The sequence below is a fragment of the Ursus americanus genome, chromosome 20 (genome assembly GCF_024610735.1).
Source record: "Ursus americanus isolate L20-20 chromosome 20, mUrsAme1.1.p, whole genome shotgun sequence".
NCBI lineage: Eukaryota > Metazoa > Chordata > Mammalia > Carnivora > Ursidae > Ursus > Ursus americanus.
Window position 1 is genome coordinate 51,021,316 of NC_142146.1, and position 24,566 is coordinate 51,045,881.

The 24,566-nt window shown below is 37.6% G+C and overlaps 1 protein-coding gene across 3 annotated transcripts in view; it reads right to left on the reverse strand.

The window, feature by feature from the left end:
• Positions 1 to 24,566, reverse strand: part of VEPH1 (ventricular zone expressed PH domain containing 1) — a 224,923-nt gene that overhangs the window by 41,214 nt on the left and 159,143 nt on the right. For all 3 annotated transcript variants that reach the window (XM_087870310.1, XM_045811893.2, XM_045811845.2), the window contains 2 exons: positions 17,592 to 17,731; positions 14,462 to 14,596 (listed from right to left, as the gene is read on the reverse strand). In XM_087870310.1, coding sequence (XP_087726436.1) covers positions 14,462 to 14,596; positions 17,592 to 17,731 — 275 coding nt within the window. The remainder of the gene's footprint in view (positions 1 to 14,461; positions 14,597 to 17,591; positions 17,732 to 24,566) is intronic.

The window sequence follows — 24,566 nt, forward strand, 5'->3', positions numbered from 1 at the left end:
TAAAAGTGAGGCAGAGGACACAGTTTGATGAAGCAGAGATGGGCCAGGGTTAGGATCCGCGAGTAAGAAAGGTTCTGCATGGCAGGGGGGCTTCCTTGGTACCCCTCAGTTCCCTTGTGGGGAAGTCCCCTGATTTTGCCTGTGTGAGGCTGGCCTTGGTGGTGAAGGTCAGTAAAGGACCATCTCTTTCTCCTGATTTTTGCATTTTATTCTATGTGCATTTATTCTTGTTGGGGGAGAGGCTCCACATTAAAGCTTCTTTTAATCTAGCTCTTCGAACTCAGAGATAAAGAGATAAACAGTAAATGCAAAGAGCGACTTCAAAGTGTTGATATTACATTGCTTTGTTTTAGAAAACAAAGCAAAGCAAACCTAAAGCATGCTAACACCAACTTTTGTCATAGGGAAGTGTTATGGAATGGCTCAAATGACGCAAGTGATACGTAGAAATAAGGTTTGTTTCTTTTTTGTGTGTGTGTTTATTTTGTTTTGTTTTTTGTTTTTGTTTTTTTGGAGAGTGGTATGGCAGAAAGAAGGTAGGTTTTGGAACCAGAAAATGTGAGTTTGAGCCCTGCCACTGCCATTCACTAGCAGTTCTTGGGAAATAACTTAATTTCTTAGTGCTTTCAATGGAATTCTCAATCTGTGAAATAACTGTGACCCCTAAGCTTTCTCCTTCAGAGACTCACAGCCACAAATACATTCATGGATAATTGCACCGCTTTGTAAACTGTAGAGAAATAATACAAAGTAGTGATAATGATGATGATTTGAACAAAACAAGATAAGAAGCTCTTTTTTATGCATATAAAATATAGGGTTTTTCGTCTCTTAGCTAGATAAATATGTAAATCTTTCCAAAATGAATGACTTGTTTAAGAAACACTGATGTTAGGCGCCTGAGAAACATATCTTGTTTTCTAAAAGCAAGTAACATACTTATCTGTCTTTGTTAGTTTGTTGTCAAACCTCAGAATATTGGACGTAATGAGATGCAAACATAGAAGGATGTAATGCAACACGAACACTTGAAAGGGGAGTAATGCCATGTGCATGTTTGACGGGGCCGTAATGAGATGTACAAAGAGAGATGCACATGGAAATGTGCATGGGCAACAGTGTAATGAGATGCGTAAATGGGTGGCCGTAATGATAAAAGCATTTAGGGGAGATGTAATGTGATTTATAAATGGAAGCATTAAATGGGAAGGGTGGAAAGGGCAGGTCGTGGTAAGAAGCAGAGAGAAAGAATGCAGCGCTATGCATGAATGGAGGAGCTAATAATATGTGCGCGATGAGGATGTAACGAGATAAAAATGGGATGGCATAATGAGGTTCACAGATGGAGGGATGTAATGAGCTGTGCAGAAAGGAAGGAATCGTGACACACATAAAAGGAAGGATTTACTACTACGAATAAAGAAATGGGCATAAGAAGATGTGAGCACTGAAAGGAAGAGCAAAAAAAAGGCTCATTGGTGTGCGGATGGGAAATAACAAGGTGGGCAAATGGAGCACGCTAACGAGATGCTGAAATTAAAGGGTGCAACGAGGTGTGCCCGTTTGCGGAATGATTAGACACATATATGGGCCTCTAATGAGGTACCTGGGCCCTGATCAGACACAGGCCACAGCATTCAGTTCTTACGACGTAGGTGAAAATGGAAAAAAGTCAGAGCAGGGCCATAAAGATATCTAAATTGTTACAAATCCCAAAAAAAGAAAACGAAACAGGTGATTTCACCACAGCCTCAAAGTTTATGAAGCAATGGTTTTATAGTTGCTGTTTATGGGGCACTCACTCTGTGCCAGCTGCTCTTCCGGGGGGTTAGCGAAATGCATCATCTCATACTGCCTTCCTAGCAACTATCGGCCAGCTGGACCTGCTCCTAGCCTATAGGTGAGGAAGTTAAGTTTCAGTAAGGTTAACCAACTTGCGCGGGTTCCCGGACCGTGTCGCTGGTAGAGATGTGACTCAAGCCAAATGAGTTGGATTCCAGTTGCCTTTGCCCCTCTTTTGGTATTTCACAAGAGTAGTCAGTGGGACCTCCTGCCACACCACCTGGATCGTGTGTGTGTGTGTGTGTGTGTGTGTGTGTGCATGTGTCAGAGTCGCAGGCCCACCCCCAAGCTTACCATTTGCAAAATCCACAGAGGTCCCGGGACTTTGCATTTAAACAAGGTCTCCTGGGGCTCCCGCATGTGCTAAGGTCTATTCTGCAGCCCTAGAGTCAGGTTATAACGCTTCGCATCAGTTCTTGTAAAAGGTCATGAAGAAAGGGGCTTTCGCTCAGCACAAGCAATTTGGATTGGCTACAAGGGAGATTCCAGAAGGAATTATCGGACCCTGGAATGAGGCACCAAATGATTCTGTTGACTGTATTTAGCAAAAGATTTTTTAAAAAGGCCTCTTCTCCTAGGAATGGTCTTCAAAAGGAACCCCAAATTGTAGTGAAGATAGTAGAACAATGCAACAATGTATTGAAAATAAGTAGCCTTTAGGAAATATTTGTACACAGAATTTAAAAAAATAAAGGTTATTCTATAATCCCTAAAGGAGAGGGTAATGTGGTAATGTGTCCCCAGAACCAAAAGTTTGCTAATCTACATGCAACATACAGGATCTTTTAAAAAAAAGGCAAATAGTGCTACTGACTGTTCTCTTTCTTGATATGTCTAGTATCGAGAGATCTAAATTGCTATGATTTTTTAGATTAATACAACCAGAATCTGTATTTTGAAATGAGTGTTAAACCTGGGTGACTACTCACACTTTAGTGACACAGTCTCTGCTCAAAACATTTTTAGAAGTCCCTCCCAGAACTGTTCTGTAGAGTATATGCATTCGTGAGCCACTAACGAAAAACTTTCATTAATTTAGTGAAACCCAGCTTTTAACTATTATTCAGGTTGAGTCGTCTCCTTTTATAACAGACCTGGGCCGACATAAGTTTTTTGGCTATTGTGAAAATCGATCTCATTCTCAAAAGAGGAAACCTTTGTCATTCATTTTGTTGAAGGGGTCTTGCTGAGGAAGCACAATAAAATACTAGTTACCACTGACTGAGCTCTTAACTGTGTTCCAGTCACTGGTTCAAGGATTTTCCATGCATTATGGCTTCTAAATCTCCCAGCATCCTTGTGAAGTGTTAACTGCACTTCACGGGTACGGAAGAGGAAGCACAGAGGACTGCAGTCAAAGAACCAGGAAGTGCTGGTCAGCATTCAAACCCAGAGCCCACGCTTCTAACGACCACACTTCCACTTGGCTTGAAATAAAGTGCTGTTTATTCTAATAGTTTAGTGCCCAGGATTTGTAGGCATTCACACAATATCCCTGAAAGTAGTGAGGGGGAAAAGTATACTATTTTACTCATGCACTGATTGTTTAAGAAAAGAACCCAAGCCACTATTGGATTGGAATAGACATTTCGGAGGAACGACGTACCTCTGTTCCCCCCGGAATAGAGTTATTTTGTTAACTATTTTCTAACGTGTGTGCTTTTTTTTTTTTTGTAATTTCCTTGACTGATGCAGAACGTCTGGCTGACTGTGAAGGAATGCTCACTACAGTAGTAAAACTGACGTGCTTCATTACAGGACAGTCTGGCTTGTGAAAAACGAAGGAAATACAATACATGTGATCAACCAGGTTTTAAGCTAAACCGAGAAAATATCTCTTCTGCCAATTTTAATTTCTTTAAAATAGCTATGTACAACATAAGTATAATGTATATGGATGGTGGTTAGGGAGATACTAAGAGTGTGTATTAATTAGCCAAGGGTAAGGATAACAATTTTCTAGTTTTTAAAGGGTGACTCAAACAGTCACTTAGGTCAATGTGTTTGCGAAGTCATGTGCAATCACTTAGTATGAGCTGCGTGTATGGAATTGTTTAAATGAGGGGTCTTCTAGAATGTTATAATGTATAGCTGTTAAGGGAGAAAAAAAGAATCAGAGCAAAGGTAGAGACAGTATTTAGGGAGGCACACTTGAGAATCTGGCTGGACTTCCAAACTCTCTGGTCCTAACGCATCAATAAAAGTTCTGCTTGTACAAGTCTCCAGAGGATGTGTCTGTTCTCAAGGACTCGTCTCACCTTGGAGCCCATCCTCTTATGTTAAGCACGTTAATCCCTGATGAGCTATAATGTGGCTCTGGTGGAGGAGTGCGAGTCCACTGATAGCCCGTAAACTATCGTAAAAGTCATCTTGCGCTGAAGCTAGTACTCTCCCAGTGCTCCCTAGCATTGCAAGTCTCACACACACAGCCGGGTACACCCTCGGCCCCAGTCACGGCTGGCCTCATCTTGCCTGGTGGCCACGGGCTGTCTGCTTAGCCTTGGTCAGCAGCGTGATGAAGGAGCTTGTACCCTTTGTCCAAGGTGAGTAGTAGAGCGGGGGTTGGGGCTGAGAGGAGAAGCCGAGGGTTCTTGTGTAGAAAAGCTCAACACAAACCCATCCTTTTCTTCATTCAGAAAATAACTGTTTTTTTGTTTTTGTTTTTGTTTTTCTGGGCTCTAAAGACCATCTTTCTGTTTCTCAAATTGGGTTTCCTGTGTTTTCTTTTGGTCTTTCGTGTCTTTTCTTTTAGTCTGCGCCTTACCCTCTACCTTCTTAAACACAGGTCTCCCCTACCTTGAAATCGTTCACCATTTAAATACCACCCTTTCACCACTTAATTTTTCACCATTTAATTACCAAAAGACAAAAGTTCAAGCTTGCATGCATTCCATTATAGCGCCTAAAGCTCTGACCACTACTGGAGAAAAATCGTATTTCCATTTTACTTTAAGTCTGTTCTCTCGGATTCCAAATGGATGTTTCTCATTGCTCGAGAGTCCTGCTATATTCCTCTCGTAAGCACATAGTTCCTTTGTCTAAGAATTTCATGTTAGACTTTCTTTCCTCAAACCTCCTACATTCCGTCCTTCCTCCCCCATCACATTTTCAGCTGGTGGCCTCACCTCTTATTTCACTGAAAAAGATGAAAAGCCACGAAACAGAACTCATTCATCTTTCCCCCATCACCTCGACTTCTTGATATGGGTCTGTGTGCAATCGCTTGTTCTCATCTGCTCCCCACCCCCACCCTCTCTGTTGTGTCGTCCCCACACTTGCAAACATGCGCCGAGGGCTCCCATTCTAAAGCATCTCCGTACTTCCTCCTTTACGAACCCATTCAGCACCAGCCCCTGCAACGACTCTCTCCAGATGCGGTCTCCTTCCTCATCTCTCATTTCTTCGCCCACTCCATCTTGAACCTTGCCTTTAAAACGCCACTAAAACGGCCTTTTCCCAGTTGCCCAATCGGTTGAGCACCTTTCTGTACTTTGCGGCCTTGACCAGGCTGCCAAATCCCATTCACTTCCGTTTGCTCTCTTTCTTGGACTGTCTTGAGACGTGGGACCTCTGTGCTTTCTGGGTTCCTTTTGTCTTTTGGCTGCTCTCTGGACTCAAGCCTGTACTGGGTCCTTTGGCTCTTTAGACTGTCTTCTCAGATTGCTTTCATCTTCCCTGGTTTTCGCCACCTCTGTGCCGAGAGTGCTCTCGTCTGTGGCCTAAACCACAAATTTGCCCACTAGACAATTACGCGGCGGCATCTCACGGACATTTTTAAATTTAAGATATTCAAAATTCTCCCTCACCCTTACACGCTCCCATTAGCTTGCTATGTCCCTTTTACCTCCAAAATTTATATTGAATGTGTCATTCATTTTTATTCCTACCAGGACCATCCCAGCTCAGACTACCTTCTTCTCTCATCTGGGTGAGCAATAGTCTTCATGGTCTCTCTGATTCCACTTTTGCCCCTTTCTGATCTAGCCTCCACATAGCATACCGAGCAATCGTTTCAAAATTGGCTGGGTAATCATGTCTGCTGCTCAAAACTCTTCAGTGACCTTCCCATAGACTGCAAGAAAATCTAAGCTCCTTGCCATGGCTTACAAGGCAGAGGTAAATTACCCCAGACCGACTCTCCCTGTGGTTCACTGGGCTCCACCCTGATTCTGCCACTTCTTGGAACACTGTGGAAGGAGAGAGAGTTCATTCCTGGGGTGGGCATGACCATCCCCAGTGTCGTAGGAGGAAGAAAATAATAGAACTCTCACTTTTGTTTACTTTTCATCTCATCCTTCGAGATTTCTATTTTTGAATATTTTTATAATAAAAATGATGAGTGTAATAATACATGTATATTATTTATAAGTAAATAAATATATACGTGGAGGGTTTTTCAAAACTTTTTTTCCGATGGGATGTGTGATTTAAATTTGGAAGAGAATGCTCTAATGCACCAAGGTTTTGCCTTTCTCTTCTCATTGTTCTTTTTTTTTTTTAAATTATCTGTTACTTTTGTTTTTGTTATATGGTCTCAAGGCCTTTGTGCAAATTATTCTTTGCCAGGAAAACTCATCTGACACCAGGTCAGAGAAGGCCCTGACCACCCAACAAACACTGCTGTTCTTCATCGCTTCCTCCAGGCATTTTATTTTGTCACATGTCTTTCAGTGCGAGCATTGCGCATCTCTGTACTTGTAGATTGCTTGTCTCCTTGGGGCACAGCGGGATTATTTACATCTGGTCTCTGCACAGAGCGTGGCATAAAGCAGGCATTCGCCGAAAGTATTTGTGACTTAATGAATGAACTTAGAGTTCCATTCACCAGGACTTCGCTGTGATTTTTTGTTGTTGTTTCCTCCATGTTACTGCTCATATCATCCTCCTTACATGAAGCCCTGTCCCTCTTTCATTTAAAAGCCCAGACTCTATTTTAATGTCCACCCTTCTCCCAGCCAGTTCTCTCTCTGAGCCAGGGTGTCCCAGACGCTTGCTTCTGCATCTACGTTCCACCCTCGGTCTGCCCTTTCCACCCCCTTGCCTTCAGCTTCCTATTATGGAAGATATTCTCATGGAGTTTACCTCTTAACCACTAGATTTTATTCAGACCTTCTTTTTATCTCTTGACCCCACCTTTCCTTTTTAGATAGCGCCGATCAGATTTTCCTGGTTCTCAGTTTACAGCCTAAAAGTCCTCCCTAATCTAGACTTTGGAAATCAACAGACCCAATTCCCATTTACCCCATTCTCATCTAGCTTGCTCTGAAAGGGGGGGGGGGCGGCTCAACAAAACTAATCTCTCTCTGACACCGTGATTCACGCCGCTCTCCCTGGACGCTGACCTACATCACTTGTCACTTACATCACACATGGAGACTTACATTTCTCTTAAGAATGTCAGTAGGTACAGCCTGTATATAATAAACCGATTCCTTCCTTATGCATTTATACACTCGAGCATGATATTAACACTGCAACTCAACACATTACATCTAAGTCTTGGGGAACATCAGAAGGTCTCCTTTTAGTTATACCCAGAATTAATGCTTCAGTTTTATTTATGCTTTGACACCACAGCCAATTACCCTGGGAACTGTCAAGTGTGTGTGTAGCAATGTGGACTGAAAACAAATCTCCAAATGTTAGCCAGATGGGGCACATTTTATTTCAGCAGTAAATTTAAATTTTTTTTTTGTTTGTTTCTATAATGGGAAGTTTTGAGACCTCATTTCTATGGCATATGGAATTTCTCCATGCTTTCGGAACTGGAACATGTGTGTCAATAAAGGAGATTTCTCTCTCAAATTCCAGTCCTTTAGCAATCCCCAATCAACTTTATCAACTGTCTGTTCCTCTGATAATCAGAGCGCCACTCCCTTTGAAGGGCTGGGCCGCACATGCACTGGAATGAAATTATTAATGGTATCTCTAGTTGCTCCCAGAGCCCATCCTCCTCATCTCCTAAGTAGATTAATGGATTTTCTGCCCTTTCTCTAAAATCTTTATTTTAGAATGAAAATCGATGAACTTAAAATGGATTTTTCTTTAAGTAAACTGCTCATTCACATTTACTTACGTAAAGCAATGTAATTGAAAGTAGTACTTCTGTAATAGCTGTTATTCCTTGATTATAAAAGAAACCATACTTCTAACAGAAAATTTCAAAAATGCTAATTCCATCAACCAGAGCTAACCATTGCTAACATTTCAGTATATTTCTGTTTGGTTGCTTTAATGGACTCGTCCAAATAATCCTCTTTATACAAATAATTTTGTATCTTGCAATGTGGCATTTGACATAGCATTGTTTCGTGTCACTAAACATTTCTTATAAACATGATTTTGCATGTTTTCTTAATAGTCTTCCATATGGATGGAAAGTATATATGTGTATACTTCCATTCTCCCATCTTGAGACATTTGGGCTAGTTATAAATAACACAATATTTTTTTGGTGTGCATATCTTAAGTTTTGTACACATTTCAAATTATTTCTTTAGAATAGATTCCTAGAAATGGAATCGCTGTGTTAAAGGTTGTGAACATTTTTAAGACTCTTGACCTGCATTGCTAAATTGTTTTTTAGAAGTGTTGAAATAATTTACACTTCAACTAAAAATGTGTGAGAGTATCTAAACTCCCTTGCTGTAGCCAGAACTGATTATTATCCTTCTAAAAATGGATTAAAAGGGGTAATGGTAATGTTATTTTAATTTCAGTTTTTATATCTCTGACTATTAATGAAGCAGAATACTTTTTCTGAACTCGTCTCCTTTATTTGCTCATGTCCTTGGCCCATTGATTATTGATTTAAATGAACTTATGGTATCTTAAGGATATTATATTAAGCTTTGTCTTTCATAATTATTACACATATTTTCATTTTAAGTTATTGCGCATGACAGGTTTTATTTTTTATAAGCTTTATATTTTTATATAGTCAAATCTATCAACACTCTACTCTTAGATATTAGTTATAGGTTTAATTAATTTTTTAAAAAGAAAGAAAAGCATATACAAATGATAATGTAAGAAATACCCATATGCTCACCATATTAATAAATACTAATATTTTGCTTCTGATTTTTTAAAAAGATTTATTTATTTATTTTAGAGGGAGAGAGCACAACCATGGGGCAGAGGGAGAAGGAGAGGATCTCAAGCAGACTCCACGCTGAGTGCTGAGCCTGACATGAGGCTTGATTTTACCATCCTGGGATCACGGCCTGAGCCGAAACCAGGAGTGGGATGCTTAACTGACTGTGCCGCGAAGACACCCCTGATTCTGATTTTTTTTTTTTTAATTACAGATGAACTTGAGATCTCCTTAATTCTCTTTCCAGTAACATTTCCCTCTCTCCTTTACACTTGTTTCTTATCCAGAGGCAAGCCTATCAGGGATTTTGGTGTGATTCCAAATATGGTATTGTATTTTTACCACAGGTATATGTACCCATAAGCATTCACAATACTGCTTAGAGTGTTATAAAAACTTATGTAAGTTACCATACTCTATGTTATACTTTTGCAACTTGCTTATTAAAGCTTAATATCCTGGCGCGCCTGGGTGGCTCAGTCATTAAGCGTCTGCCTTCGGCTCAGGGCATGATCCCGGTGTGATGGGATCGAGCCCCACATCAGGCTCCTCCTCTATGAGCCTGCTTCTTCCTCTCCCACTCCCCCTGCTTGTGTTCCCTCTCTCGCTGGCTGTCTCTATCTCTGTCAAATAAATAAATAAAATCTTAAAAAAAATAAAATAAAGCTTAATATCCTGTTTTCAAGACTGACTCCATGTTATTACACATAGGTCTAATTAATTCACTTTCACTGTGTGCATAGCACGATTATACCACAACAATTTCTTCATTTCTCTACTGATGAACATTTGCATTGCTCCTGATGTTTTGGTGTAAATAATATTCAGCTGACATCTGTGCTTGTCTTCTGGTGCGGGTATGTGAGAGTTTCACTTAGAAATGGAAATGCGAGATAACAGGGTGTAGGAATTTATTATAACACCAGCTATTCCCAGATTGTTCTTTTTAAAATGTTATAAAGAAAAATTTGTCTTAAACTTTGTCTAGGACAGAAGATTTTTGTATGTTATAATACAAAACCTCTTTGTGGTAAAAAAAAAATAAGCATTTGTGATAAAATGCTTAAGCATTTTTCTGATAAGCTTTAAGTGGAATTAAGATTCTGGAAAGCTAGTTACCCACCCACCTCAATTGTCAGCTAGCCATCATTTATGAATCTAATTAATGATTATATATTTTTTCTTAAGTACTTTTTTCTTTTTTAAGTTAATCTTTTATATTCTTACGTGTAGTATATGAACACTCTCATTTTTTCCACATCTTTGCCAAGACTTGTATTGTCACAATTTTTTTATCCTTGCCAGTCTGATCATTGTAAAAAGATATATAATTTTTAAATATTTAAATCAATTATTTCACTGATTTTTAGTGAGACTAAACATCTTTTCTTATGTTTATTGGCCATTTGAGTTTCCTGTTCAGCGAATTTTCTGTTCACATTCTTTGCCCAGTTTTGTCTTGGGTTGTTTGTCTCTTCCTTGTTGATTTAGGAGATTTTTGTGTTAATTACACATATTTCAAATATCTTCTCACAACTTGTGCTTGTCTTTTACCTTTGTTGTAGTGTATTTTGCAATATAGAAATTTAAACATTTATGTAGTGAAAAATATTTTTTTCATGATTTCTGCTTACATATATTAAGAAATTCTTTCTTGGGGTGCCTGGGTGGCTCAGTTGATTAAGCATCTGCCTTCCGCTCAGGTCATGATCCCAGGGTCCTGGGATCGAGCCCCACATCCAGCTCTCTGCTTGGTGGGGGGCCTGCTTCTCCCTCTCCCTCTGCCTGCTGCTCTGCCTACTGGTGCTCTCTCTCTCTCTCTCTGTCAAATAAATAAATAAAATCTTTTTAAAAAATTAAAAAAATTATTATCCTGAGGTCATAAAGACAACTTTTCATATTTTCTTCTAATTATAAGGTTTCTTTGATGACATGTAGGCCTTTAATCCACCGGAGTTATGTTATCTATATGTCTTTGTTATTCTTGAAAGAAAGTGAGAGCGAAATGTTGGCCAGAAATCGGAATATTAGCTAAACTTTATTGAGAAGTCACAATGGCAACCACTGTTCTGAGAACTATGTATTAACTTATTCAATCCTCAAACAGCTCTAGGAAGTAGGAACAGATATTATTGCCGTTGTATAGATAAAGAAACTGGAGCTCAGAGCCAAAGGCTTCAGAACTGGAAAATGCAATGCCTCACAGCCACGCTTATCTACTCTGGTAGGTGTATGAGTCAAGACAGGAAGGTTATGCTGCTGTAATACCAAAACCTTAGTTCTTAACAAAATAAAAGATTGTTTCTTCTTTGTGGGAAGTGTATAGTGGGCCTGGGTGGCTCTCCAGAGCAATCCTCTGTGTGGTGGCTCAGAATTCCGTTCTTATCTGCTGGCAACTTAATATCAACATTGGCTTCTACAGTCAGGTGAAGAGAGGGAACATGGAGAATTACACAGTTGTTTTTAAAAGCTTCTGCTGGAGGGACACATATCCCTTCTCATGTTTCATTGGCTGAAGCAAGTCACATGGCCAAGCCTTACTTCAAGAGGCAGGGAATACAATCTTCTTACATGCCCAGAGTAGAGAGGAATGAGATACATCAGTGACAGCCGTGGTGTCACCATGGCATGTGCTTACGTTCTAGCACTGCCATTGACTAGCCATGGGACTTTCAACAGGTCCCTTTGTTTCTAATTTTAACATCTGGACAACAACAGGATTCACTTATTTATTCAGTTGGTACTCATTATTTATTGAGAGTCCAGTGTATGCCAGCCACCGTGTGACCCTGCAAATGCAATGATAAATAGGGTGCGACATCTGCCCTCAAGCAGCTGGCAATTTCATAGCTATCTTACAGTTGATTTTCAGTTCTAAAATGCCAAGACTGTTAAAAGCAATCACAAGAATAAACCTTCCAGAACATTACATTCTAGAGACTCAGGCATTTTCTTAAGAGTTTCTTCCTTTTCGGAAAATAAAGCAGACTTTGGATTATTCTCACAGCTATTTTGAATTTGGTGGGCAGAACACTTCATTAAAAAAACAGAAGAAAATCAATTTGATTGAGAAATACCTGGGCAGATAACTTTGCTGTATAATGTACATTCCAGATATCAGAGTGTTTTTTTAATTACTTACACTTATGAATAAATAAAATTATAAAGCTAAAGATTTCAAAACCATCTGATGTCAGTTAATTTTTCCCGAAAGGAATATTTATTGGTATGGAATAGAAGAAATATGAAGAAGTATATTTGTGAGCATGCACAATACTGGTTTGCCAATTTTTAAATAAAAATGTCTCAGGACTTGAAGCAGCCTGCCAAGTGTTAATTTACTAGTTGCTTGTAGTTAAAATACAGTTCACGTGAAAAATTTATAAGAATTTGAGTCATTGTCTTTAATCAGATACAACAGTTTAGAATTTGAATGAAATACGCAGAAAAAATCCATTCTACTTAACATTGATGCAATTATGGCATTTCCTTTATTCATGATACGGCAAGTTTAATTCTTAAACCAAAGCCAACAAATAGTGATGCAATAATTGGATGCATCTTCAGACCACTCTAAATAAATTTCGGGTTAATCACACCCATTTGTCATCCTTCTTACAATCTTTTAGCGCTTAAGAGGTATTGAGTTGTTCCACAATATAACAGTTTTTGATTAATTTGCTACTTGTTTGTACTTTGAATTTATTTAATATTGGTATGCTTGTTCCCTTTCTAATAGTAAAACAGGGACAGAGACCATGATTGTATACTCTCAGAACCTTTGGTTTGCCCAGTAAGCATCCAGTACTTATTATTGGGCTTTCTTGAAGGCAAAATAAGAATAATCAGAATCTTTGAGTATGGGAAGGGCTTAGAGAAGTTGGTTATATTTACTAAGGAGAGATCAGTAACCATTCTCTATTCTCATTATACATATTCTCCCTGAGTGATTCGATCTGTTGCCATGACATCAAGTGCTACCTTATGACTTCTAAATCCACGTCTCCAATAATGGCTTTCTTCCTGAGGTCCACACAGGCATTTCAACCACCATCACCACCTGGTTATCTCCACAGATAACTCAGATTCAAAATACATAAACAAGAATGCTTTATCTTCTTCCTCCACCTCAGCTCCCTTTGTGGTCTCTTTTTCTGAAGGGTGCCACCATCCACTCAGCCATGTGACGCCCGTGGAGTTATCCTTGGCTCTTCCATTTTCTTTATCAAGAACCAAGTCCTGTTGGTTCTACTTCTTTAATAGCTCTTGAATCCATCCTCTCCCTTCAACTTCCAACTTCAATTCCGACCCTCATTTCCTACCTGATTCTAGTAATAGCTTCCTAAGTAGCCTTCCTATCTCCAGCCAGGTTTACTTAGATTGTTTTCTCCATATCCAGGCCTCAGTTATGTCCTGAGAGTGTTGTCCCTGTTTCCACACTCCTAAAATGCTGTGTCTCAAGTCATATTTGCCTGTCTCAATAGAGCTCTTTCTCACCCCAGCCATGCTCCCTCTCTTCTGCTCACCTCATTTTCATTTTTTTTACTTTGTGGCAATTGCTAAGGACAGAGGGATGAAGGGAAGTATGGAGGGAAGAAATCACAAGGACCAAAGAACTGGAGCCCAATTTCCTGATGCTCTTTCCCTTTCAATCCTAGAGTCCATGGTCGGCTTTTGTAAAATGTTTTCTATTCTACACCATGTGTGTAGTTTTTGTGTGTCTCTGAGTGGGCTGTGTTATGTCAGTCTGCGAACCTCAGACAGCACTGTTGAGAATTTGGTTAAGCTACTCCATAGTATTGCTGCCTCAGGATCCATTGTGTTTGGCCAAGTGGGCTGCAGAGGCCTTAAACTGACACTAATCCCTTCGTGCGCACTCATGCCCTAGATAGCAGCCTGCAGAGTCACAAGCAAATACACATTCCTAATATGACACCTCTAATGGCTCTTGTGACCAACAGTTTCCCCTGCTTCTGAGGGCCTTCTCCTGGTGTGCCCTTTAGCTAGACACTGCAGAGGCTTACAAAAAACTGCTCTTTTTGGTTTGAATTGACCGATCTGGCCTTAGCCTGGGAACTTCCCAAAGCCCTCCACCCGCAGCTGCATAAAGGCATGTGTCCCAGGTCCTCCCTCTCTCTCTGCCTGCACCTTGACTTGACCTTCCCCTCTGGTCCCTGGAAGTATGCTGTGTACTTCCTCCAGGACCTGAGAGTAATAAATTTCTCTATTTCAATTTCTCTTGCGGTGTTTGGTTGAACCGGGACTCACCATCTGGCACCCTGTGCTCCGTTCAACAAATATTAATTTAACAGTCATAACAGGCAATGACCCTATCTACCAATATCTCTCTGTCCTTTCAATGATTACCACATGAAAATCATTAATTAATCAGTGTGTTTGATAACGATGAAAGAAGGTAAAGGCAAGAAAAAAAACATGGAACCATTAAGAAAAAGGCAAACTGTTTCAAGGTAATCTTGAATATTGGTTTAAAATAGCATGTCCAAGGAAAGACACACTTACCTTCTGCTGTGGAAACATGGACTCCATCATGGCTGTTTCAAAGCTATGAGCGCCATCTGCCTGGGTCTTCTCCCACAGAGCTCTGAGAAACTGTACAGAGTGACTCTGTATGGACAGGGGCTCGGGAAACAGGCTCTGAAAGGGCATTAATGAGAAAGTCATAACATTATCTCTTCCTGGCAATACTTTTTGATCCACTACAAGGTACTATTTGGGTTGAAATTCAACATGGTTTAAATTTAAATAAAACAACAAAGAAATCTATCTTGAAGATCAAACATTATCTTGAAGATCAAACATATGATACATTTTAGGCTTTTCATTTTTTAATAGAAAAGTAAAATTATGGAATAGGATTTCAAGGCAGTTGATAGTGATCTCTAAATATGCCTAACCTTTGTAATTTAACATTTACCTTGATCATTTCCCAAGCATGATACTTAATTGGAAAATGGTTAATATAAATATTCATATTTATTTGTTCAAAGATCTGAGAATTATGGTATAAAATTAAAACTAGAGAACAAATATCAAGTCTGTTTATACAGAGTAGATGATGAAGGCTAGAAATTAAAAAACTAAGAGTTCACTATGCAACAACTCAAATATGAACAGTGTGAATGGATGGTGGGAAAACAAAAACATTTTTAATCCTGAAATGTATAAATGATGATTCCCAGAGCTAATACTCAAGTTTTGGATAATAAGATTATTCATGTAAAGAAAATCACATTTACACGTACTTCATTCAATTCAACGACAATAAAATTTTCAAAGGAAGATTTTTTTTTTTTTAAAGATTTTATTTATTGGACAGAGAAAGACACAGCGAGAGAAAAACACCAGCAGGGAGAGTGGGAGAGGGAGACATTGAGCAGGGAGCTGGATGCGGGGCTCAATCCCAGGACCCTGGGATCATGACCTGAGCCGAAGGCAGATGCTTAACAACTGAGCCACCCGGGTGCCCCTCAAAGGAAGATTTAAGTTGTGTTTCTATATTTACTAATCAATCATGGGTTTAACAGTCAAACATTGTGATATGATATCTATAAAGTGAGAAGTATTTTAATTCAAGGGAACAATTTTATAAAAACATAGAACATAATATAGGACATAAAATATTATTTACATACATATAATACCATACATATTATGCTTTATGTCTGAGGTATGATAAAATAATGATATTGGCTTACAAAATTTTATTTTTTGTGTCAATGACTGTCAAAGCATTAGTTTATGAGAATTTAGGTGGTTTGTGCATATAAAGTATCTATTTAACAAATGAAAACTAGTAACTTTTTTCCAGAAAAATTTAATTATTATCATCATCAAGATAAACTGTTTCTTACACTGAGTGGAGAAATGTGGAGAATCTTATACCCCAAGTAAGTGGTCCACAGATTACAAAAGGCTAAGAGCCAGTAACAGATAGATTGATTTTACGACCCATAATGTGGACATATCTGGGAATTTCTTGATATTATTATCAGAAACTTATACAACATATGATTTTTCACTTAAAGAAGAACAGGACCTGATTTAACTAATCACCATTCCAAAGAGAACCAGTTAGACTGGAATCTGTGAATTTGAGAATTCCATGAATGTGTTAACTTGACAGAGAAAGCAAAGAGTCTGCCCCAGCATACAAGGCTAGTGCTGGGTTTGTAACGATCAAGTCAAAGATTTGATTTTTCTTGATCAGGACTCACCCAGACTACACTATATCAAGGGTGTAGAAAAAGGAAGGAAACATAGTAAAATGAACAAAGAAGAAAAGCATCATAAACAGATGCTTTCGGGTGATTTTACTTAAAGAGAAAAACAAAGAATCAGACTAAGTCAATAAAATAAGACTGAAGGGACAAAAATAAATCAACTTTTTTGGTTTATTTTCAGAAAACTGACAAGTAGAGAACAAAGTCAATCATGAAAACAAATACAAACTCACTGATGGAAACTATTTGAAAAACAAGTAAAGTAGAAGAAAAATAAGGTCATTTTAAGAAAAGGAAAAAAATTAATGCTGGTTTTTATACTCACATACAATTTGATTCACATCAAAATGTGAGTTGTTCTCTATGAGATATTATTAAGCGTTCTTAAAAAGACTTCCTATGGGAAAAGATGGTTTTCTTAAGGCACATTTAAGCGGTCTCTTTTCTTAATTACTATAGTTCCATTTTATGATTATGATCTATTCAGCATTAAAATGCTTTTCTTAATAAGCTTACCTTTTCTTTATAATGAATGTAATTGTCTGGTGGTAGGTGCTCTTATAGAAATATTTCATTAATAGAAATAAACTGTACTATCACTTGTCCTAATTTTTATCTATTTTAGAACATTCATATTCTGTTTTTTCTGCCCCGGCCCTCTCTGCTTCTGCCTGAAACCCTTCATTTCATTTTTTAACACGTGTGTTACTAGGAAAAGATCACTAAATCAGGGGGCAGGTGGTCTGTGTTCTTCCTTTAATTTTCTTATCTGTAAAAATTATGTCCAATATTCCTTCTATTACTAACATTTTATAATCTGTATTCAACTTTTATGTGAAAGTTTAATGTATTCAAAATAAGCATTTCCAAATATTCAAGAATCTCTTCTGATGCTAAAATCTTTACATCAAGTTTTTCATTAAAATGGAAGTTCCTCTTTATGTATCTTTACCTATATACATAAATTCTATGGGAAAAAAATGGCATTCCAGTATCTTAATGATGTCAAAAAAGGATATGCTGACACTAAAATTAATTGGAGATCGTAAGGCTGTAGAGAAATAAAGACAAACCCTACATAAGGAGAGCTATTCCTCCAAATAAGCTGTTTTTGTTGTCATTTAATTAAAAAAAATGTTTTTTTCTTAAAGAGAAGAACCTTCTCTTCTTTTTTAAAGCTAAGAACATTCAAGATATTACTAGGTCTGGCCTCCTTAATACTACTCAAAGGTCTTTTATAAAGAAACTACCGTAAAATATGGAAAACCCATGTTAAAAATTATTAGTGAAATGTATATGTATTGCTGTTATTTACATAAGAACTCTAATCAAAGAATAATTTACAAATGATTATGAACTCATGCCCCACCAACTCACTGAGGAGCCATGACAAACAAGCATACACACACCTGCTGAAAAAGGAACATGATCTGGATCCATGGCTGAGGTTCTTGGCTGACGAGAATAAAACTGGATTTACTGTAGAGGCAGTAGTGACCCTTCAGGGAGCAGGTAAAGAACAACTTTGCTACACAACTTCTAACAGAATCTAGAAATGAATATACATATCATTAGACATAGATTCTTCCAGAGTTACACTCTATACTTCAACACAGAAACACCTTTAGAAATACATTCTTCAGTTTCAGTCTGCAAACCAGTAACTCCAAACAACTGTGTATTTGGGAGTGGATCCATTTCATGGAATGTAGATTTATCTAAAGACGTCTTCAACGAGTTATATTCTTTCTATCCATCTTTCCCTTGTTTTCATTAATAATGCATTAGGAATCTCCAAGCAACTCACCTGGAAGAAAGAAAAGCTCTCACCAATAAGAAGGGAGATGCAGTGTTATTACTATCTGATTGGACACTTTGAAACGATAACGTGGGAAGGATAAGCAAATGCATAGAGGAAAACCAGGCATTTTCTGGGCAGTGGATAGTATGTCGTGAACCAGTAACACTGTTCTCTTGGTTGTGCAGGGGCCACAAAGACAGCCTCCAGAATAACTCCGCCAGCGGTGTGGCTTCCTGTGAGCTGGCCTGGTCTGGTTTGAAGAGCTTATCTCATATTGAAGAGGTTCAGCAGGGAAACTTAATGAGATCATTTTTTAAGAATAAGAAAGTTGGGGAGGGTGGTGGTGGTGGCATGGAGGCAGAGGTGGCAAGAAGCCGTAAGTAGGAGGAGTCATTTAATTTTTACACCCTACAAGATGGGTGTTATTACCTCTATCTTAAAAATGAGGAAACTTACCACGTTAGCGGGGCAGTTTAGTGAACCACTGTGAATGCCTTGTTCACCATCATGACTTTGGCATGGGGCACACAATAGATGCTCAAGAGAGCATGTGGACAGATGAATGATGCTCAGGGATCCAGAAAAACTCAAGTCTGCCCAATCTGTGGCAGAGCCAGGATTTGAACTCAGCCGAGTTGATGCCTCATTAAGATGCTTTAGGCTCTACCATAGTGGGGATCTTTAGATCTGTCATATTGATAACGCATGGGGTATTTATTCTTTCAGAATTAAGCTGATATTGTAAATGAAAGATATTGGAAATTAATAGATTTTAGTATGTACTACTTTTAAAAATGGAAATATGAGCTACGGTTTATTAAAAAGTTAATGGGGACCCTAATAAGTTAGCAGTCAGTCCACACCTTAGAGAGTGCCCTGGGCTCCCCAGAGAACTGGGGAGGCCTATCTGCGTACCATAAGGACTCAGGTGTGAAGGCATAACAGGCTTTTCAGGAAGAGCTTAGAAAAATCAAGGAAGAGTGACCAATGACACATTAGAGGAAAAGGCATTGGAAATAAAATAAAGCCATCCATCAATTTAGAAATATATACAGAAATCTTAACAATTAACAACTTTCTATGATTCTGAAACACTGGTATGGAAGAGGATGTTTTTGTGAAGTTAATTGTTTTGGGGAATGAAAAAAAATGGGGTTGAGCATTCAATATCCTTTTATAAAATCAGAAATCATTTCTGTATTCTATGGGTGAATGGATTATGAGATGTAAAGAGTGACTGAAAGTTCAGTGGAAAAGACCGGGAGTCCCTGCACTGAGAAAGACTACAATATTGGCTTAAAATTGCCCAATCAGAAATTATTTGAAATGGTAACTAGAAATACTTTTTTGGTATAGATGTTCTGAAAAATTGGTTTTAAATTAATCAATACTAGAGAAACAGGAAACCAAGTATTTCATAATGACACACACACAAAAATGGTATTTGAAATAAAGCTAGCTGTAATGTATACGCTGAGACAGCAGTATGTTTTGCTTTAATAGAAGGGTTCAAAAGAGAACAAGTTCTTTTCTAAGAACCTATGCAGTAGCTTGACAGTCACAAGGTGGACTTCAGACCTCCGCCATGAAAAAAATTTTTGTCTTTTTCCTTTCCTTATTCTCACTGCTCATTCATGTTTGCTTTTGCACAGTAACATTGATTAGATTTATTTTACTTACCCGAGTCTACCAGTTTTCTATACATAAATCACAGGGTCCCAGATCACACAAAATGGGCAAAGCACTAGAAGATAGAGGTCTTTAACTTAGAAGCATATATCCTGGCTATAAAAATAAGTCAGTTCTGTGACACCTTCTGTTAATGCTTTCCATAACCTGATCTGTAGTAATATTTTTTTCCTCATTTTTTTCAGAGCTTTCCTAACTTGGAAAAATTTCCCAACAACATTAACATTTAATTGCTGATTTTTCTCTGCAATTTTTTCCCCTCATGTTCAGTCTGTGGTACTGAATGGTAGGCATGCAGTAAATGGTTGTTGGATGAACGAATGAATGTCAAACACTATGTGGAGAGCAAGAAGGGCCAGGACATTGACCCTGCTGTTAAGAAGCTTATAGCCAAATGGGAAAAACATCTATAAACCAAACATAAATTGTTTTAAGTCCATGGGATAATGGAGGGACACACAATTCTGACTGCTCAGAGAAACGAGCAGCTATTTTAATAGGGGAACAAGGGGAATCTTCATGGAAGAGGAAATAATTGAGGTCACTTTGAAAGATAACCATGATCTTGAACTTAGAAAAAGTTGGGAGGAGAAAAGCATTTTAAGTGTATGGAATATCCAGAAAAAAATCATATAAGGCGTGAAGTTTAAGGTAACTCCAGGTAGTAAGGTTAGTGTATCTGAGCCAGTATGATATTTTTTGCTTATACAATTGATGTCGAAAGGGTTATTTATTTTTATCGAGTAAATGTTGAAGGTCATGCTTTGGTAAATACAGAATGCTTTGCATATTTCAACAAATCTGATTATTTCTTTCTTTTGGTATATAACAGCCTATCTTTGTAAAAATCATAGGATTTGTTGTGGTCTTTATAAATACTGAAGTTAACATGAACATCAATAATTGTATAATATAATGTATTATAAGTTGAAATATCCAAAATATATAATCACACATGGGTAGACTTAAAGGTGTAATATGTGATACAGGAATAGGTTCCAGTTCAAGATGGCAACATAAGAAAGCCCTGAACTCACTGATAAGCAATATGCTTGATAAAGAATTTAAAGTAATGATCTCAAAAATATACATTGGGCCAGAGAAAAGAATGGAAGAACTCAAGTGAGACCTTCAATAAAGAGATAGAAAATATTTAAAAGAACCAATCAGAATTGACGAATACAATAACTGAAACAAAAAACACACTAAAGGGACTCAACAGTAGATTAGAAGATGCAGAAGAACGTATCAGCAATCTGGAAGACAGGGTAATAGCGCACAGGGTAATAGCACACAAGCTCAACAGCACAAAGAGAAAAGGATTTTTTAGAACTGAAGATTAAGGGATCTTTTGGACAATGTCAAGCCAACAAACATTCACATTGTAGGGGGTCTCTGAAGAAGAATGGAGAGAGAGGTGTAGGAAACTTATGTTAAGAAATAATAACTGAAAACTTCCTTAACTTAGGGAGGGAAATAGACATTTAAGTCCAAGAAGCACAGAGAGTTCCAAAGAAGAGGAACTCAAGGAATTCTACACCATGGTACATAATAATTAAAATGTCAAAGGTTAAAGATAAAGAAGGAATCATAAAAGCAGCAAGAGAGAAACAAGAAGTCACCTTATGGGAAAACCTATAAGACTATTATAAGATGATTTTTCAGCAGAAACTTTGCAACTGAACTTTGCAACTCTCAGAAGAGAGTGGCATAATATATTCAAAGTGCTGAAAGTAAAAAACCTACAACTAGGAATACTCTACCTGGCAAGTTTAACATTCAGATTTGAAAGTGAGATAAAGACAAACAAAAGATAAAGAAAGTTATCACCACTAAATCAGCCTTACAAGAAATGTTAAGGGGATTTCTTTAAGTGGAAAAGAATTGGCCATAATTAGACATAATAAAAAGATGTAAAATATGACAGCATATATACATAAAATGCGGAGAAGAGAGTAAAAAAGGAAGAGAAGGTAAAAAAAATAATTATTTTTTCTGTTTCCTTTTTTTTTTTTTCTTAAATGTCTTTGAACTTAAATGATCATTAAATGAATATGGACTGCTATTTACTTAGAATGTTATATATGAACCTTATGGTAACCACAAACCCAAAACCTATGACAAATACATAAAAAATAAAGAAAAAGAAAGGCAAATAAAACACTGTAGATATTCTGATCACAAAGAGAGAGAGCAAAATAAGAATATAGGAACAAAAAAGAACTATAAAAGTAACCAGAAGATAAAATTTTTAAAATGACAAAAAGTACCTATCTATCAATAATTACTTAAATGTAAATGGCCTAAATGTTCCAATCAAAAGACATACAGTGGTGGAATTGATATAATAAATAAATAAAAATAAGACCCATCTATATGCTGCCTACAAGAGACTAACCTCAGACCTAAAGATGCATACAGACTGAAAGTAAAGGGATGGAAGAACATTCAACATGCAAATGAAAGCAAAAAATAATAATAATAAAAGCTGGGGTTGCAATTCTTATATCATACAAAATATACTTTAAAACAAAGGCTGTAACAAGAGATAAAGAAGGGCATCAATCCAATGAAAGAATATAACAATTATAAATATCTATACACCCAACACTGCAGCACCTACATATATAAAGCAAATATTAAGAGACATAAAGAGAGAAATTGATGGTAATACAATAACAGTAAGGGACTTTTAACAGTCCACTTATATCAATGGATAGATCATCCACACAGAAAATCCGTAAGGAAACCATGTCTTCGAATGGTACATTGGACCAGATAGACATAAAAGATATATGGAACATTCTATCCAAAAACAACAGAATACACACTGTTTTCAAGTTCACATGGAACATCCTTCAGAATAGATCACATATTAGGCCATAAACAAACCTTGTAAATTGAAGAAGATTGATAAAACTGGAAAAGACATAAACACGTGTAGACTAAACAACGTGATAGTAAACCAATGAGTCAATGAAGCAATCAAAGAAGAAATCAAAAAATGCATGGAGACAAATGAAAGTGAAAACACAAGGGTCCAAAATCTCTGGGACACGGTAAAAGCAGTTCTAAGTGGAAAGTATATAGCAATGCAGACCTACCTCGAGAAACAAGAAAAAAACTCAAATAAACAATCTAACCTTATGCCTAAGGGAACTAGAAAAAGAAAAACAAACAAAGCCCAAGGTGAGTAGAAGACAGGAAATAATAAATGATGGAAGAGCTGAAATAAATGATGTAGAAACTAAAAAAATAGTAGAAAATGTCAATGAAACCAAGAGCTGGTTCTTTGAAAATATAAACAAAATTGATAAACCCTTAAGCAGACTCATCAAGAAAAAAAGAGAAAGGACTCAAATAAATAAAACCAAAAATGAAAGGGGAGAAGTAACAACTGACACCACAGAAATACAAAGGATTACAAGAGAATATTACAAAAAGTTATATGCTAGCAACCTACAAGTGGATAAATTTCTAGGAACATACAATCTTCCAAAACTGAAGCAGGAAGAAATAGAAAATCACACAGATTAATTAAAGTAATGAGATTTAACTGGTAATAAAAAAAAAACCTGCCAAAAAATAAAAGTCCAGGACAAATGGATTTACAGCTGAATTCTACCAGAGATCTAAAGAAGAGTTAATACCTATTGTCCTCAAACTATTCCAAAAAATAGAAGAGAAAGGGAAGCTTCCAATACATTCTGTAAGTCCAGCATTAATTACCCTGATACCAAAACCAGACAAAGACACCACACAAAAAAAGAGAAAACTACAGGCCAATATTCCTGATGAACATAAATGCAAAAATCCTCAACAAAATATTAGCAAGCTGCATACAATAATACATTAAAAAGATTATTCACCACAATTAGGTGGGATTTATTCCTGGGATGCAAGGATGGTTCAATAGTCACAAAGCAATCAAAGTCATACACCACATCAACAAAACAGTGCTAAGGGGCACTGGGTGGCTCAGTCAGTTAAGCATCTGGCTTTGGCTTGGATAGTGATCCCAGGGTTCTGGGATCGAGCCCCTCATTGGGCTCCCTGCCCAGCAGGGGAGTCTGCTTCTCCCTCTTCTTCTGCCCCTCCCCCCACTTATGTGTGCACGCTCTCCCTCTCTCAAATAAATAAATAAATAAAATCTTAAAGAAAACCCCAAAAACGAAGGATAAAAATCATATGGTCATTTTAACAGATGCAGAAAAAAGCATTTGACAACACGCAACATCCATTCATGATGAAAACTCTCAATGAAATGAGGTTAGAGGAAACATACCTCAACATAGTAAAGGCATATATGGAAAATCCACTGCTAACATCATCCTCAATGGTGAAAACTGAGAGCTTTCCCTTAAGGTCAGGAACAAGACAAGGATGTCCACTTTCACCAATTTCATTCAACCTGTTACTAGAAGTCTTAGCCATAGCAATCAGACAAGAAAAAGAAATAAGAGGGGTGCCTGGGTGGCACAGCAGTTGAGCGTCTGCCTTCGGCTCAGGGTGTGATCCCGGCGTTACGGGATCGAGCCCCACATCAGGCTCCTCCACTATGAGCCTGCTTCTTCCTCTCCCACTCCCCCTGCTTGTGGTCCCTCTCTCGCTGGCTGTCTCTCTCTGTCAAATAAATAAATAAAATCTTTAAAAAAAAGAAAAAGAAAAAGAAAAAGAAATAAGAGGCATCCTTATTGGTATAGAAGAAGTAAAACTTTCACTATTTGCAGATGACATGATACTATACAGAGAAGATCCTAAAGATTCCACCAAAAAACTACTAGAAGTAATACATAAATTCACTGAAGTGGCAGAATACAAAATTAATACATAGAAATCAGTAGCGTTTCTATACACTAACAGCGAAGTCACAGAAAGGAAAATTTAAAAAGTA